This window comes from Macrosteles quadrilineatus, unplaced genomic scaffold (genome assembly GCF_028750875.1).
Source record: "Macrosteles quadrilineatus isolate MER2022 unplaced genomic scaffold, UCM_ALF_1.0 Scaffold_4__1_contigs__length_99947679, whole genome shotgun sequence".
NCBI lineage: Eukaryota > Metazoa > Arthropoda > Insecta > Hemiptera > Cicadellidae > Macrosteles > Macrosteles quadrilineatus.
This window is the reverse complement of record NW_026542597.1, coordinates 30,919,895-30,935,316: the sequence shown is the minus strand read 5'-3', so window position 1 is coordinate 30,935,316 and position 15,422 is coordinate 30,919,895. Positions and strand designations below refer to the sequence as shown.

Sequence of the window (15,422 nt, the reverse complement as noted above, 5' to 3'; positions counted from 1 at the left end):
ACGTTTTTAAACCATTCCTATGATTTTAATAAACAAGAAAATGCTGTTACAACATTTTTTTAAGGCGCGGAATTCACTGAAAATCGAGAAAATATACGGAACTACTTTCTCAATGCGCGGAGCATAAACAAGGAGCGGAGGGATACGGACCAGTGACTACTTTCTTGGGATGGGAACCTATTTGTGTTGCCAGCTGATTAGAAACAGCCAATGTTAGAAATCAGGATTTAATAAGCGATATATCGAACCACATCGAAATCGATATTTAATCCGATAATACATCACAGATTATATTATGTTGAATTACATCGACGGTGCAGTAAGTTATTACACTTATTAATAAAACGCAGATTGAACACTGATCTAATTTAGGCATGTGGGGAAGGTAGGTCGGGGTTTATGAGTACTCGTGACTACATTAAATGTTTGAAGTAAGGTTAGATTAGGAAGGTAAAGTGTAGGTTATAGGTAGGTGATCGAGTTGTTTATTTGTGTTGCACCATATAATTTTTATCTTTTGGAATAGTTGGTTAAATGGGGAAACGATTTCAAAAATGTTTGCATATGGTCTTAACAAACCATCTACTGTATTCTAGCATTGACTTTATATAAAGTCAATGATTGTAGCAAATTACTACATAAAAACCAAAAGAAAAGAACATTTGGATTTGGACCTTTGCCCATTGCAAAACTAACATATAATTTATGAAATGTGAAAAGTTGTACATCATTAAATACTATTCTGTAATATTAATAATTGTTCGGCAAATCCTCATTTTAATGGCTCGGCTGAAATGGAATCTGCATTTTATGAAACAGTAATTTGGTAACAATTCAGTAATTTCAAATGTTGATAACAGTAGCCTATCCTATATAAATACTGTTATTTGATTGCCAAGAACGGACTATACATACGTCCAGTTATAACCGTAATAAGTAAATAATTAATTACCTGGACTTATAGAAGTACACTTTTAACCACGGTTATCTTTGACTATCAATACAACTAGACATTCCATCCCCATGTTAAATTTATAGCCAGCTTTTTCATCAAAATCTTCTGTATCCAATGGTCAATGGTTTTATTAAGGCCAGTATTAAAATGCCGTCTCTAAATCGTCCCAATAATGGTGGAAGACCTACATTCCAGTTACATTACAATCATATCAAGAATTCTTGGTATTAACAATCATAAATTATTTTCAGCAAAGAAAGCTGATTTTAACCGATTGCAAGGGTTGAAATGAAGACCAATGTTTATGTTGCACAGTTGAATTTAAATGTCAAATTTTCCCTCCTGATGTTATACTTTAATACTCACGTGTTTTTTTAAATAGTTACTGTTTTTTATACTTAAATACTTTAAACCGATTGTAAGGGTGAAAAATGAACACCAATGTTTTTGTTGTAGGCTAAAGTTGAATTTGAATGTTAAATTTCCTTTCTCTTTTTTATACTTTAATGCCCTTTTTGGATGTTAATATCAGATTCCAACTACTGTAATATTTTCCTGGTCAAAACTACCAATGCACTTCTGGAAGAGGTGTCTGAATAACAAGATGTAGTAAAAACAAATTTGAATTATTACAATTATAATCAATAAAACAAACATTAATACATCTATTGACTTTTTTACATTTAGTTACTTATACAAATATCAAATCACGTTTGTTCCGCTCAACTGGCTTTCACCTCTCTGAAAGCAACCCTAGTTTTAATCCTATTTCGTAAAAACTACAATTATTTATCCTAATTTATCTTTTATTTCCGTGCCGTTTGAGTTGGTAACCTCAAATAGGCATCATTCAATTACCACTATGATGTAGTTTGACGGATACTTTTATTTAACACTCATGACCGGATACCCTGTATAGTATTTTTTGAAGATGTCTTGTACTCGTATTTTATCCTTCATTACACAATGTTATGCTTCATCAAGGCTTGTCCACGATCCAGTGTAGTAGATTGTCCTGATTGCACTCGCCGCCCATCCTCCTGTTATGTTGTTATGTTTACGAGCAAGCAACACCAACGTCCTCTGATCTGGACTACGCTGTATCACGGCAGCCCACGGACCCAGCTGATTGTGTGTTCGTGGAAGACAGATTGTCATGATTGATTGTGTGACGAAACACTGTTGAGTAACAGCTGAAAACGTGGGTGTAGTGGTTAGACAGCGTCATAGTGGGCAAGGTAAAGAGTAGTTTACAAAATGTCAATGCGATCGAGAGAGTTAGAGTGAATAGTTGCATATTTTCTAAAAAGTTAAAATAATAGCTTTACGGCCTGAAGGAAACGGCGATTTAGATTGAGGTTTCGAACCCCGTCTCGGCCGGGTCTCGTGTGTAACCACGAATATTAGAACAGAAACTTAATGGATCATAAACACTAATATGTCACTGGCCCGTAAGTAAACATTATTTAACGCTACTTAAATGGAACGTTCAACCCAGCTGTTACGGATATTAGGGCCAGTGACGTCATTGTTTGTGTTTATGACCCATACTGTTTGTGTTTTAATATAACTTGTCGGTGGTTACAGCGCAGCAGTTCTGTCCCAGAGGCCTGAGGTTAATCCCGTCAATGGATTTTACCTTTGTGGTAATGTTTTGGCAAGGTGGTTCGGATCACACATACACATGTGCCATCTATCTACATAAAAAGATTGATTTTAAATATGAAGAGAATTTTACCTGTCTAAGGAAACTCTATCTACTGAAAGCCTTGCGACTAAAAGTTAAAAGCGTAACTTAATTTCTTTCAATTGGAAGGCAAGAAGAGAAAGATATTTGGAATATTTGGAAGGTAAGAAATTTCAATTTGAATAATTTTTGATCGTGATTTTATTATCCCTCGATTTTCTGGGTTTGTATATGTAAGGGTGTATCTTATTTGCTTAACCTAGGAGACATTTATTGTGTAAACTAGTAGATTAAGTCTTGGACTTCGGACCTTTAAAATGCGTTGTCTGTGTCTCTGTGTCGTTTGAGGTCTGTATTAAGACAATAAAGTTCAGAATGTTTTGTATGGATTAAAAATCTCGCTAAAACAAATATTTTTAATAATGGTACTTGTTGTAATATAACCTACAGCAAAAAAAACTAAAGAATTCAATATTATCAAGAAAAATGTAATTTTTATTGGTTGGAACTGATTCTACAGGGTAAGTAAATGTACTTAAAAAATATCCCTTGCCTCTTGGATCCAAAGTTTCTTAGGATACTTAGCCACAGTGTCTTTAGCTTATGAGTTTCAGAGAGCGTGCTCCTAGTTGTTACCTCTCAATGTACTGACCCTCTTGGACAACCCCATCATACTCTCCCAGTAGACGATCAATGTTGAATCCTAACAGAATCTGCAGTGCCCTTCCCTAAAAAAAAAACATTTTTTTTCCAATGTCCACCTATTCAACTTTATTCAGGTTATTAAAAAACCCTTTTAACCTACCTTAAACTGAAATTCACCCCTGTAAACCTGTTATTATTCTTGTAAATTCTTTCACTTCTCTCTTAGTTTTAGTCCCTAAGTAGATCCATAGCTTGCCAACATCACGAAATATTCTTCATTTTTCTTGCTATTTCCATTTCATTGATCGTTTTCATTGATTTTGTGCTAGTCGAATGGAAAATCCACTCAGACCTTAAGTCGTCAAGACCACCATTGGATTGGATCAATTAATCGTACCATTTGCTTGTTTTGGCGATCGTTCATCGGACCATTGAAAATAAACCTGTGCATTTCAGTAGTTTACTGCTCTCGTAAGCGTTATAGGACGGTTATTCAGTAACTCTTATATACAATTAGTGGTAGGCCGTTGTGATTATATCACGTCCCACACTCCACGGTAGCAACCAGGTCTAAGGTGGTAATTACCTAACCAATGCATTATTTACCGACACAATACTTTGTGGCGCCACGCACTCAGCCTTCGCAAACTCTCTTGTACCCGGTGTGGGCCGGCGTGGACTCTATACATAATGTGGTTTAGAATATTGCAAATTACGATTTATTACCAGTTTAATCCGTAGAGCGAGTCGAAACTGTGTCTTGATTTTACAGGAACTTAATCGTAGTGATTTAAAGGTGTATTTAAATGAAGAGGTCGTGCAACTTTCGTCATTGTATGGTCCTTAAAGTCCAGCTGGTGGATTTATGTATGGATCTGGGAGTTTTTCACTGACCGGAAAGTAGTGGATTATACGAGTGAGAGGGTGGACAGTAGGAGGTGTGACGTCACTTGAGAGTGAGATGGCGAATCAGAGCAGACGACGCTGTGTGGGCATCTACCTCGTCCTGCCAATCTAGGCATTGTATCACCAGCCTACACTGTGGTCGTGACAGTATGTTGGATACACCAGCAGTAGCGGCCTCTGGTACTGATATTGTTTAAGGAACAGCGATTTGCTCATCAACAGCTGCCATTCAATGAAAAAGTCAACTCGATGTGTTTAAGAGTAGAATCGTCACCTATTGAGTGTACACCAAACAACAAGAACAATTTCCGCACACGAGCTTAAGAAATTCGAGGTAACTGTATCCTTAGTAAAATGCATAGTAGAGTATGGATGTTTGTAGTAAGATTGGTCCTAATACAGTCTTGGTCGGAAGGTAAAACCAGGGTGATTCGGTTTCGTAAATAAGATGAACGAGGAGCATGTGGCTAAAATATGGCTCGAACATTTTGGCTCAACACAGTACTGGTGTTGAAAGAAAAAGATCTACAGCAAAAGTGAATGCAATTTGGTTTAGGACACCCTTGATGGAAGAGGATTTTGAGAGACAGAGAACAGCTAATTCGATGATGTTCAGCTAACAACTTGAATATTTTATTTAACAAGTCCAATATTTGCGCTATTTTAAGCAGACTTTACAACATTTTAAATACCATTCTCACAACATTATTTACGACAACCGTATAAGTAGGATAAATAGGACACATTTTTTAAGCGCATTTAATTTTAAAATACTAAACATAACCTCCAATGACAATTTACTTACTCATACATACATTACTGTACTCGGGTACCTTGTTTACATCGGATTCCACAATCACCGATTTACCTAGAGGCGTAATAACAAGACAATGGAGCTGTCGATCCAATTAACCGTCCTAAACAATGACAGGGCTTCTTTGGTGGCTAGGTAAAGTGGATAGAAAAACACCTCTTCACGGACCGTGCAACAGTCAGCTGAAAGAGGAGTTAAGCGGCTACTTCAACAGTTTAATCATCAAACATCTGTTATCTGCTATCATCTGTTGACTCGGTACCCTTCTCCCCCCGTGATTCATCGATTGACCTGTTGAAGATCTGTGATTGGCTTAACTAGGTCATTGTTGAAGACATTAATTTCCGATGTAACTGCAGCTGATTGGGCGGCCAAAAGTGGTATTAGATGGCGGGATACAATTTTTTTTAGTTAAACATCAATTACGTTTAGAATTTGTAGTGAGCAGCTGGTGCAGTGTCGGTGATGTTTAGTTGCGAGTGTCAAGTTTATACACACGACTGAGACTAGGTTGTCGACCTTTGGTCGTAAACATTGCGGTGCCTTCACACACGTACATTTTACGTCAACGTACACAGCACCATACACAGACATGCGTATACAGACTCGCGTCTGTACTTGTGCTTATGTTGAATTGTAATGGAGGGAGTTTCCGCTAATATCAATAATCGAGCGTGGACAAAAAGCGACTAAAGACCATTTCCCGTATAGTGTACGCTCTTGTATAGATAAATTGTCGTTATAATGTCTTTTTATCCACTTTCGGAAGTTACCTAATAACATCTAATAAAGTACTCCCGTTCCTTTGCATTTTCTTTATTGGGATTAGCGGCTCATCGTAAATAGGCATATGTTTCCCTTTTACAATAGGCCTACATAGTTTGCTCATTGATTGATTCTGTATTCATTTAGTTCATCCAAATTTGAAATCCATAACTTGAAAAGAAAGGATTATACTTCAAAAATTATTAAATCTCTTACAATACCGGATTCGGAATAAATCGCCGCGTTTGCTACTCATTGTAACTTTACCACTTAATTATCTCGTAAAACTCCCCACGACCTTGGCAAGTTGTTGAGGTGGAAGTCGTTGCGAAACACAATCCCAAGAAAGTATTGATTCGTTTGTGTATATTTGTAGACGAAACACAATCCTAAGAAAGCTTTGATTCGTTTGTGTATATTTGTAGATTAGGCACAATTTTACACTTGTGCAGGCGTCTTTGAGGTTAAGACACTCTTCCTTCTCTCCCTAGAGACAGTTTCAATTGACCAGTCATGTTTACATCTGAGTGACGTCACAAGTGCAGTCAGCTGCTAGACTCTCAACACCCAAGGTCTACTGTACATGCGTACATTTCCGACATTGTCTGTTCGTTTCCGCCTTGAATGGCCTTATGTAAACTTTGTTTATTTATATTATAATTTTACGGCTCTGATGACAACTTGATTTTGTTAGAATATTGCTATAGTACGTATTTTTGTCGATAAAATGAAAGGTTTTTCTTAAATAAATATTTGAAAAATCACTTATCAGTTATGACTTAAAAGTAACCACTATCACTCGTCTGCGTGTTTCTGGCGCTCCTATAATTTTTTTTATATTCTTGGCGGTCTGTGTGCATGATTTATGTACAGTTAGCCTAAATGTTTTTTCATCATGTTAAAAGTGTGTCATGTAAAATATTTATCCAATTTTGTGTTATTTTATCTACACAAGAGATAGAGATAATTAGCCAGTCCTACCTCGTATATTTAACAATTACTTAAATTTAATTAAACCCTGATAACTTGTCGACACATTAATACAGGCATTATAAATTATGTATATTTTTGCGTACAGTTTATAGAGTTAGCCAGTGACAGTTCTCAGATTATGACGAAGATCCCTGGTAATGGCATAAGCTCTGGATAATTATAATGTAGTTTAGATATGTTAATCCTCCTGCTTGCTGTGAATTCCCTATAGATAATCACCAAATGTAACACATTTACAAAATGTTAAACAAACACATTTCTCTGTTGTTTGACCACAGGTTCATTTTATTAGCTAAGATCACAGAATAAATAACAAGGTAACCCATTATCTGCTGCTAAATGACTATGAGCTAGTCATCGCTAGATTAGGCAGATGAGTCTAATGTACATCATGAGTCATGTGTAAATTTTTAATGAACGCTTGTCGATTTTTTAATGACTGATTCTATTCGTTATCATTCGATAAGTGTTTCGTAGTTTGCGATTGACAGTTTTCACGTTCAAGTGGTTCTGAGTCATATCTGGTAATATATATGTGGTAAGATCTGTAAGCTTTTAATCTAAAGTTGACTTAAACTTCTACGAACTTGTGTGTGAATAAGAAATATATCGAGTGATTGACACACTGTCCTTGACAGTGTAGCTGACAATTGGTCAGTCAAATGTCAAGACCTACCAATGTCAGTGGCAACTTCCATTAACGGTATAGGAGAATCTGGGTTGTCATGTCGTAAAATCCAAAATGTGTTGGGCTAATTGAACTAGGAGCGATTTTTATTAACTTTTATTCAACGACTCTCTATGACGAATTGACAACTACACAATGGTAGGTGGTAAAATGGAGGGGACATAATTTTAATTTAGTTACATTCGCATATTTTATTTTCACTATTCTGTTTACGTTTGCTGTACTTCGTTATATTTGTTATACCTTTTTCACAATCTTCTATACATTTTCAATAATTAACAAAATCATTAAGATTTAATGTAGTCTACTTATTACACACATCTATATCTTTTGATTCGCTTGACGGATTACATGCCTACATTATACGATTTCCGTTGCATCTTATTATTTTTTTCCATTTACACACCACAAACTTCGATAGATTTCCAAACTTATTATACAACATATTAAACTCTTACTGCATATTTTGCATTACATTTTTTAGAAACACATTTCGTCTTTGTTCGATACTTTCTACTAGTATTTCTCAATCTCGGTTTTTAATGCCTTATATACTTACAATAATCGTTGAACTTACAACATTTTATCCTCAACATACTTGAGCTTTGTTTAGCTTAATAAACTTTTACAAACACGATAAAATGTCTTCAAAATACAGTACATGTTTTAAAAAAGCAATTTCTAAATGATGTGCTCTTCTCTAATGCTCTCTCAGCTACAGTTATCGTCACCAACTACGATTGTATCCTCATATCCTGGCTCCAGTTGTATTGTTGAACTTTACAAGGATGAGTCATGAGTTGAGGAATGATTAAAGAACGTCCCAGACACAAGACGCCGCCCCTAGTACTGTAGGTGAGTCACCAGTAGGCTAATAAACCCACCCTCCGCCCTTAGTGCATTACACAACCCCTCAGACGCAATGCCACGTATTATAACGTAAAACCGGGTCATTGAAGGCTATCAGGCTGCTTTCATGATGGAGTAGCCTCTGGTTCTGAACTACAGAACTTTATAGTTAAAACTAAAATAAAAGTAAAATTTTCATTGAAAACATAAATGCATTGCGTTAATATGATAGGGGTTATGATAATAGGGGCTAATGTACAGAACATGATTATTGGACTATTTGTTTCCCTGAATTGACTAAATGGCCGTGTTCGGGTAAAAAGCTCTTTTCTGTTGTAAAGACTCGTTTTGCAATAATTTTTCTCAAGATTCACAACATGGCAAACACTTAAATGTTTAAAATATGTAAATTATGTAAACGTCTAAACTTCAAGAAAAAAATCATGGTTTCTAGATTAGGCTATATTTTTTTTTACCAATGGTAAATTCGAAAAATCATATGACAGTTCAAGTTAATATGTATAACCTATTAAACTGCTCACATATTGTGTTTGTTTTTTAAGTGGGTGGGGATTACATTACAAACCTATTACATGACCAGTAAGTTTTCACCGCAGATAAATATGAAAGAGTTTATTTGTTTAATTTGTTGGCGAAATATTTATTAATGGTGCCACTATCAATCCACAGTATCCAGTAAGTGATATTTTCAAATCTATTTAATTTTTTAAATATACTTCTAGTGCTTTCCCTAATACCGCAAAGTGTATATTACAGCCCCTCTTATATACTGTATTAGGAGGTTACATCATGTCCATCTCCCTAGTCCCTGCTGCGGGCCTCCTAGGATCCTCCGTCTTGATTGGGCCGCCCTCGTCCCCAGGGCATCTTGTTTGATCACAATACACCCAGCTTGATCACTTGATTACCTCCAGGGCCAGCTGGGATGAGCACCGTCAATAAGATTAGTGGAATCATTGACTTTTGGATAATAAATACTGTAGGTCTATCAGTAGTCAAAGACAAATGTAAAAACAAAGATTGGTGCATTCAATATACAGGACAGGTTTATTAAAGCACACGTTTCAACAAGAATGTTAAAAAAAGTTAATGTTGAAATAGCAGCGCTGACAGTGAAATCGTATGAAAAATTAAATTATTATTTTTAATTAAAGTGCGATAATAAGGAATAGTATTTCTTTGGCAATAGATATATTTAATAAAACCTAAAACAATTGGCCTAGCTAGAGCGCGGACAAGGTCGATCAACATTAATGTGAGGCTGCAGCTCCTGTGTATAACAGATCAGTCAAGGTCGCTGGAACGTGACACCACTACTACTGTACCTTCTCAGTTCAGATGGTCCACTACTCTACGTGTTTACATTGATGTGAGGCTGCAGCTCCTGTGTATAACAGATACAGTCAAGGTCGCTGGAACGTGACACCACTACTACTGTATCTTCTCAGTTCAGATGGTCTACCACTCTACGTGTTTACATTGATGTGAGGCTGCAGCTCCTGTGTATAACAGATACAGTCAAGGTCGCTGGAACGTGACACCACTACTACTGTACCTTCTCAGTTCAGATGGTCCACTACTCTACGTGTTTACATTGATGTGAGGCTGCAGCTCATGTGTATAACAGATACAGTCAAGGTCGCTGGAACGTGACACCACTACTACTATACCTTCTCAGTTCAGATGGTCCACTACTCTACGTGTTTACATTGATGTGAGGCTGCAGCTCATGTGTATAACAGATACAGTCAAGGTCGCTGGAACGTGACACCACTACTACTATACCTTCTCAGTTCAGATGGTCCACTAATCTACGTGTTCACATTGATGTGAGGCTGCAGCTCCTGTGTATAATAGATACAGTCAAGGTCGCTGGAACGTGACACTACTACTACTATACCTTCTCAGTTCAGATGGTCCACTACTCTACGTGTTTACATCGATCTGAGGCTGCAGCTCCTGTGTATAACAGATACAGTCAAGGTCGCTGGAACGTGACACCACTACTACTGTACCTTCTCAGTTTAGATGGTCCACTACTCTACGTGTTAACATTGATGTGAGGCTGCAGCTCCTGTGTATAACAGATACAGTCAAGGTCGTTGGAACGTGACACCACTACTTCTGCACCTTCTCAGTTCAGATGGTCCACCACTCTACGTGTTTACATTGATGTAAAGGCTGCAGCTCCTGTGTATAAAAGATACAGTCAAGGTCGCTGGAACGTGACACCACTACTACTGTACCTTCTCAGTTCAGATGGTCCACCACTCTACGTGTTTACTTGGATCTGAGGCTGCAGCTCCTGTGTATAACAGATACAGTCAAGGTCGCTGGAACGTGACACCACTACTACTGTACCTTCTCAGTTCAGATGGTCCACCACTCTACGTGTTTACATGGATCTGAGGCTGCAGCTCCTGTGTATAACAGATACAGTCAAGGTCGCTGGAACGTGACACCACTACTACTGCACCTTCTCAGTTCAGATGGTCCACCACTCTACGTGTTTACATGGATCTGAGGCTGCAGCTCCTGTGTATAACAGATACAGTCAAGGTCGCTGGAACGTGACACCACTACTACTGCACCTTCTCAGTTCAGATGGTCCACTACTCTACGTGTTTTTATGGATCTGAGGCTGCAGCTCATGTGTATAACAGATACAGTCAAGGTCGCTGGAACTTGACACCACTACTACTGTACCTTCTCAGTTCAGATGGTCCACTACTCTACGTGTTTACATGGTTCTGAGGCTGCAGCTCCTGTGTATAACAGATACAGTCAAGGTCGCTGGAACGTGACACCACTACTACTGTACCTTCTCAGTTCAGATGTTCCACCACTATACGTGTTTACATGGATCTGAGGCTGCAGCTCCTGTGTATAACAGATACAGTCAAGGTCGCTGGAACTAGACACCACTACTACTGTACCTTCTCAGTTCAGATGGTCCACTACTCTACGTGTTTACATGGATCTGAGGCTGCAGCTCCTGTGTATAACAGATACAGACAAGATCGCTGGAACGTGACACCACTACTACTGCACCTTCTCAGTTCAGATGGTACACTACTCTACGTGTTTACATGGATCTGAGGCTGCAGCTCCTGTGTATAACAGATACAGTCGAGATGGCTGGAACGTGACACCACTACTACTGTACCTTCTCAGTTCAGATGGTCCACTACTCTACGTGTTTACATGGTTCTGAGGCTGCAGCTCCTGTGTATAACAGATACAGTCAAGGTCGCTGGAACGTGACACCACTACTACTGTACCTTCTCAGTTCAGATGTTCCACCACTCTACGTGTTTACTTGGATCTGAGGCTGCAGCTCCTGTGTATAACAGATACAGTCAAGGTCGCTGGAACTTGACACCACTACTACTGTACCTTCTCAGTTCAGATGGTCCACCACTCTACATGTTTACATGGATCTGAGGCTGCAGCTCCTGTGTATAACAGATACAGACAAGATCGCTGGAACTTGACACCACTACTACTGTACCTTCTCAGTTCAGATGGTCCACCACTCTACGTGTTTACTTGGATCTGAGGCTGCAGCTCCTGTGTATAACAGATACAGTCAAGGTCGCTGGAACTTGACACCACTACTACTGTACCTTTTCAGTTCAGATGTTCCACCACTCTACGTGTTTACTTGGATCTGAGGCTGCAGCTCCTGTGTATAACAGATACAGTCAAGGTCGCTGGAACTTGACACCACTACTACTGTACCTTCTCAGTTCAGATGTTCCACCACTCTACGTGTTTACTTGGATCTGAGGCTGCAGCTCCTGTGTATAACAGATACAGTCAAGGTCGCTGGAACTTGACACCACTACTACTGTACCTTCTCAGTTCAGATGGTCCACCACTCTACGTGTTTACATGGATCTGAGGATGCAGCTCCTGTGTATAACAGATACAGTCAAGGTCGCTGGAACGTGACACTACTACTACTGCACCTTCTCAGTTCAGATGGTACACTACTCTACGTGTTTACATGGATCTGAGGCTGCAGCTCCTGTGTATAACAGATACATTCAAGATGGCTGGAACGTGACACCACTACTACTGTACCTTCTCAGTTCAGATGGTCCACTACTCTACGTGTTTACATGGTTCTGAGGCTGCAGCTCCTGTGTATAACAGATACAGTCAAGGTCGCTGGAACTTGACACCACTACTACTGTACCTTCTCAGTTCAGATGGTCCGCCACTCTACGTGTTTACATGGATCTGAGGCTGCAGCTCCTGTGTATAACAGATACAGACAAGATAGCTGGAACGTGACACCACTACTACTGCACCTTCTCAGTTCAGATGGTCCACTACTCTACGTGTTTACATGGATCTGAGGCTGCAGCTCCTGTGTATAACAGATACAGTCAAGATGGCTGGAACGTGACACCACTACTACTGTACCTTCTCAGTTCAGATGGTCCACTACTATACGTGTTTACATCGATCTGAAGCTCCATTTATCTTTATATTATTTATTATTACTTTATATAGTTACCTACTAGCATGAAGATGAAATAAGTAAATAAATATTCAATGGTTCACATGCCCATCCTCCTTCGGCGATGGAGTTTATTTCCTTAAAAGATGACCCTAGTTCATTTTGTAGTGACTTTAATTGGCCCTTATTACTTCAGTGCATCTAGAGTGCTACAGCTCTTTATGTATGGGTACGATGGCTACTAAATTGTGCGTAAAGTATCCTATTTGTGTTGATTAGCTTTGTCATAACACGGATTTTGGCTATTTCATTATTTCAAAAATTAATAAATACCTATTATAGGATATAAGTGTGGTGTGTTTATACATCGATGGTTGTGTTAAGGAGACTCTGTCTGCTGTGGTGTAGGTCTGGCGAGGTCGTGTGAACCACTGAGTTATGTGATGACGTAACAGCTGCATCTTCTTATCTTCCGTATCCTGTGGACAGTGTCTTGGTCTTGCAGCAATGTTAGATTTTCAACATGTACCGGTTAAAAAGCAGTATGTGTAACAGTTAAAAGTTCCAAGATAAAAACAAATCTCGCGTGTGTAAAAGTGTTCGCTGCGTCAGACAAAATTGTAGTTCTTCGGTAAAAGAATTTCTTATTCTTTTTATGAAACAATACAGTCTTCATTCACAATTGTCTTGTGTTGGTAGGGATATAATTATGCGTGTATATTGTTTGATTTATAAAATAATAGTAACACAATGTAGCCTATTTGTAATTAAATTAATTGACTATCGTGTTGGTTAATTTTTGAAACGAACCGTTTAAACTTGTATTTCGGCGTACACATTGATTTTCTTAATTGGTTATTCCTGATTCCATTTAAGTACGTTAGGCCTGCAATCAAATGCAAGATTATTAAGGGTAATTAATAAGGGGGGTATTATTAAGGGGGTTATTAAGGGTAGGGCAGAGATATTTCTTACACTGTTCGGTAATGTTACATACATCAGCTTCCGCTTAAAGGCACACTCGTGATCTTGATCCAAAATCCTGCCGCTTTTACACCCTCCTGAGAGATGTTTGCTTCAGCCATTAGAATTACAATTTCCGAACATTGTCATTCGCCTGGCTATTTATACTTGTCAAGTAAAATATACTTAGGACCATCCATTCCAAAATGTATTTAATGTTTAACTCTTAATTTAAAATCGCTGCACTGTCTCTCTGATACGATATCGGCGCATTCCAGGAGCCAGCACGACAGCGCGGTGCGCGGTATGTGTACGAATGGTGAGCGCGTGCGTGTTCTGTGGGTCACAGGCTCAGTTGTGATGCATGCCGCGGCCCGTGGTTGCTCATTCATAGCAGATCGTGGCTCGTGGCTAGCTATTGTACAATTACGTGACCAGTGAAACTGTCCAGGCCGCGATATATAGGAAAGTTGCTAAACGATCGGGCTATTAATTACTGTCTGAAAACTACGTCCTCTAAATGTTGAGATTAAGTTCTTAGCATATTATAAGATGAAACTGGCTGCATATCCATGTTTCATAGTTAAGTTAATATTGAGCTTGTTCAAAAGGAGATTTAGGAAAATTTGATATGTATTTGAATATGTATTGTCAAAGTCATTAAGCTGCACTACTTTCTTAAGTCAGTGCTTTATCTAATAGTCCAGGGTGAGTCATGTGTCCGCCGATCCGTCATGTACTTGTGGTGTCGCAGCAATGTTTGCAAATTACCATAAACACAGAATGTACTTTTGGCATATTTTGCTTTGTTCTTCGTCAACTCCTCGCGGAGGCTCCCTGGTGGTTATGAGCACGTCGTGGTCGTCCCTCATATGCTGTGACGGATGGCTTGTTACGCTTGAGGATGGATCGCTCAGTCCCCTGATGGTAACTGACAGATCCGGCGACTGGTGTTGTGAAACTCCAATTTGAAATATGGTACATTCTGTGTTTATCCTGTCGAGTTGAAAAAGTTCTTCAAACAGCTGCAAGCCCTATCAAATCCTACCCTGACTGTTGCCGTATCTTCAATCTAGGTAGCCGTGGCAAAAGATCGTGAGCGAGTGTGAGATGATCGTCTAGAAAGCCATTGCAGGTGTAGATGTAAGTATAGGGCCTACCGGGATCAGACAATTACATTTGGAGAACCCCATGGCTGCTGTTCGTGGTCACGTTTGGAAAGGAATCATCTTCGGTTTGGGAATTGCGTACGAGTATTATATTGTCTGTTGTACGAGTTTCTCTGGGAAATGCGCAGGTTAGGTGACTCGAGGGTAGATCATCTGCTATAGTTTAATTGTTTTTAACCTGGACAATATACTGCCCTAAGAGCACACAACGTGGTTTTTGTCACGTAAATCCAGGAAGAATAGCTATACTAACTCACTCAACACTATACTTATAGGGTAAATTAGGAAAATGTAAATTGGGAAAATGTCCAATGCAGTTAAGATTATCTGTTGTGAATAGAGATAGTAGTGACTTCCAGTTGTTTAACACAAATCTGTTATGTTGCAGGAAACTTGTAAAAACATACACACCAAAGAAAAAGGATGAAGAAGATTACCAGTAAGTATTTGACTATTAATACAGTAAAATCTCAAAACAAGAATTTATTTTCATGGTGCA

General features: G+C 38.7%; 1 protein-coding gene across 5 annotated transcripts in view; it reads left to right on the top strand.

The window, feature by feature from the left end:
* LOC128991387 (formin-binding protein 1-like) overlaps positions 1-15,422 on the top strand; it is a 96,147-nt gene that overhangs the window by 38,882 nt on the left and 41,843 nt on the right. For all 5 annotated transcript variants that reach the window (XM_054414206.1, XM_054414205.1, XM_054414204.1 and 2 more), the window contains exon 3: positions 15,312-15,362. In XM_054414206.1, the coding sequence (XP_054270181.1) occupies positions 15,312-15,362 (51 nt within the window). The remainder of the gene's footprint in view (positions 1-15,311; positions 15,363-15,422) is intronic.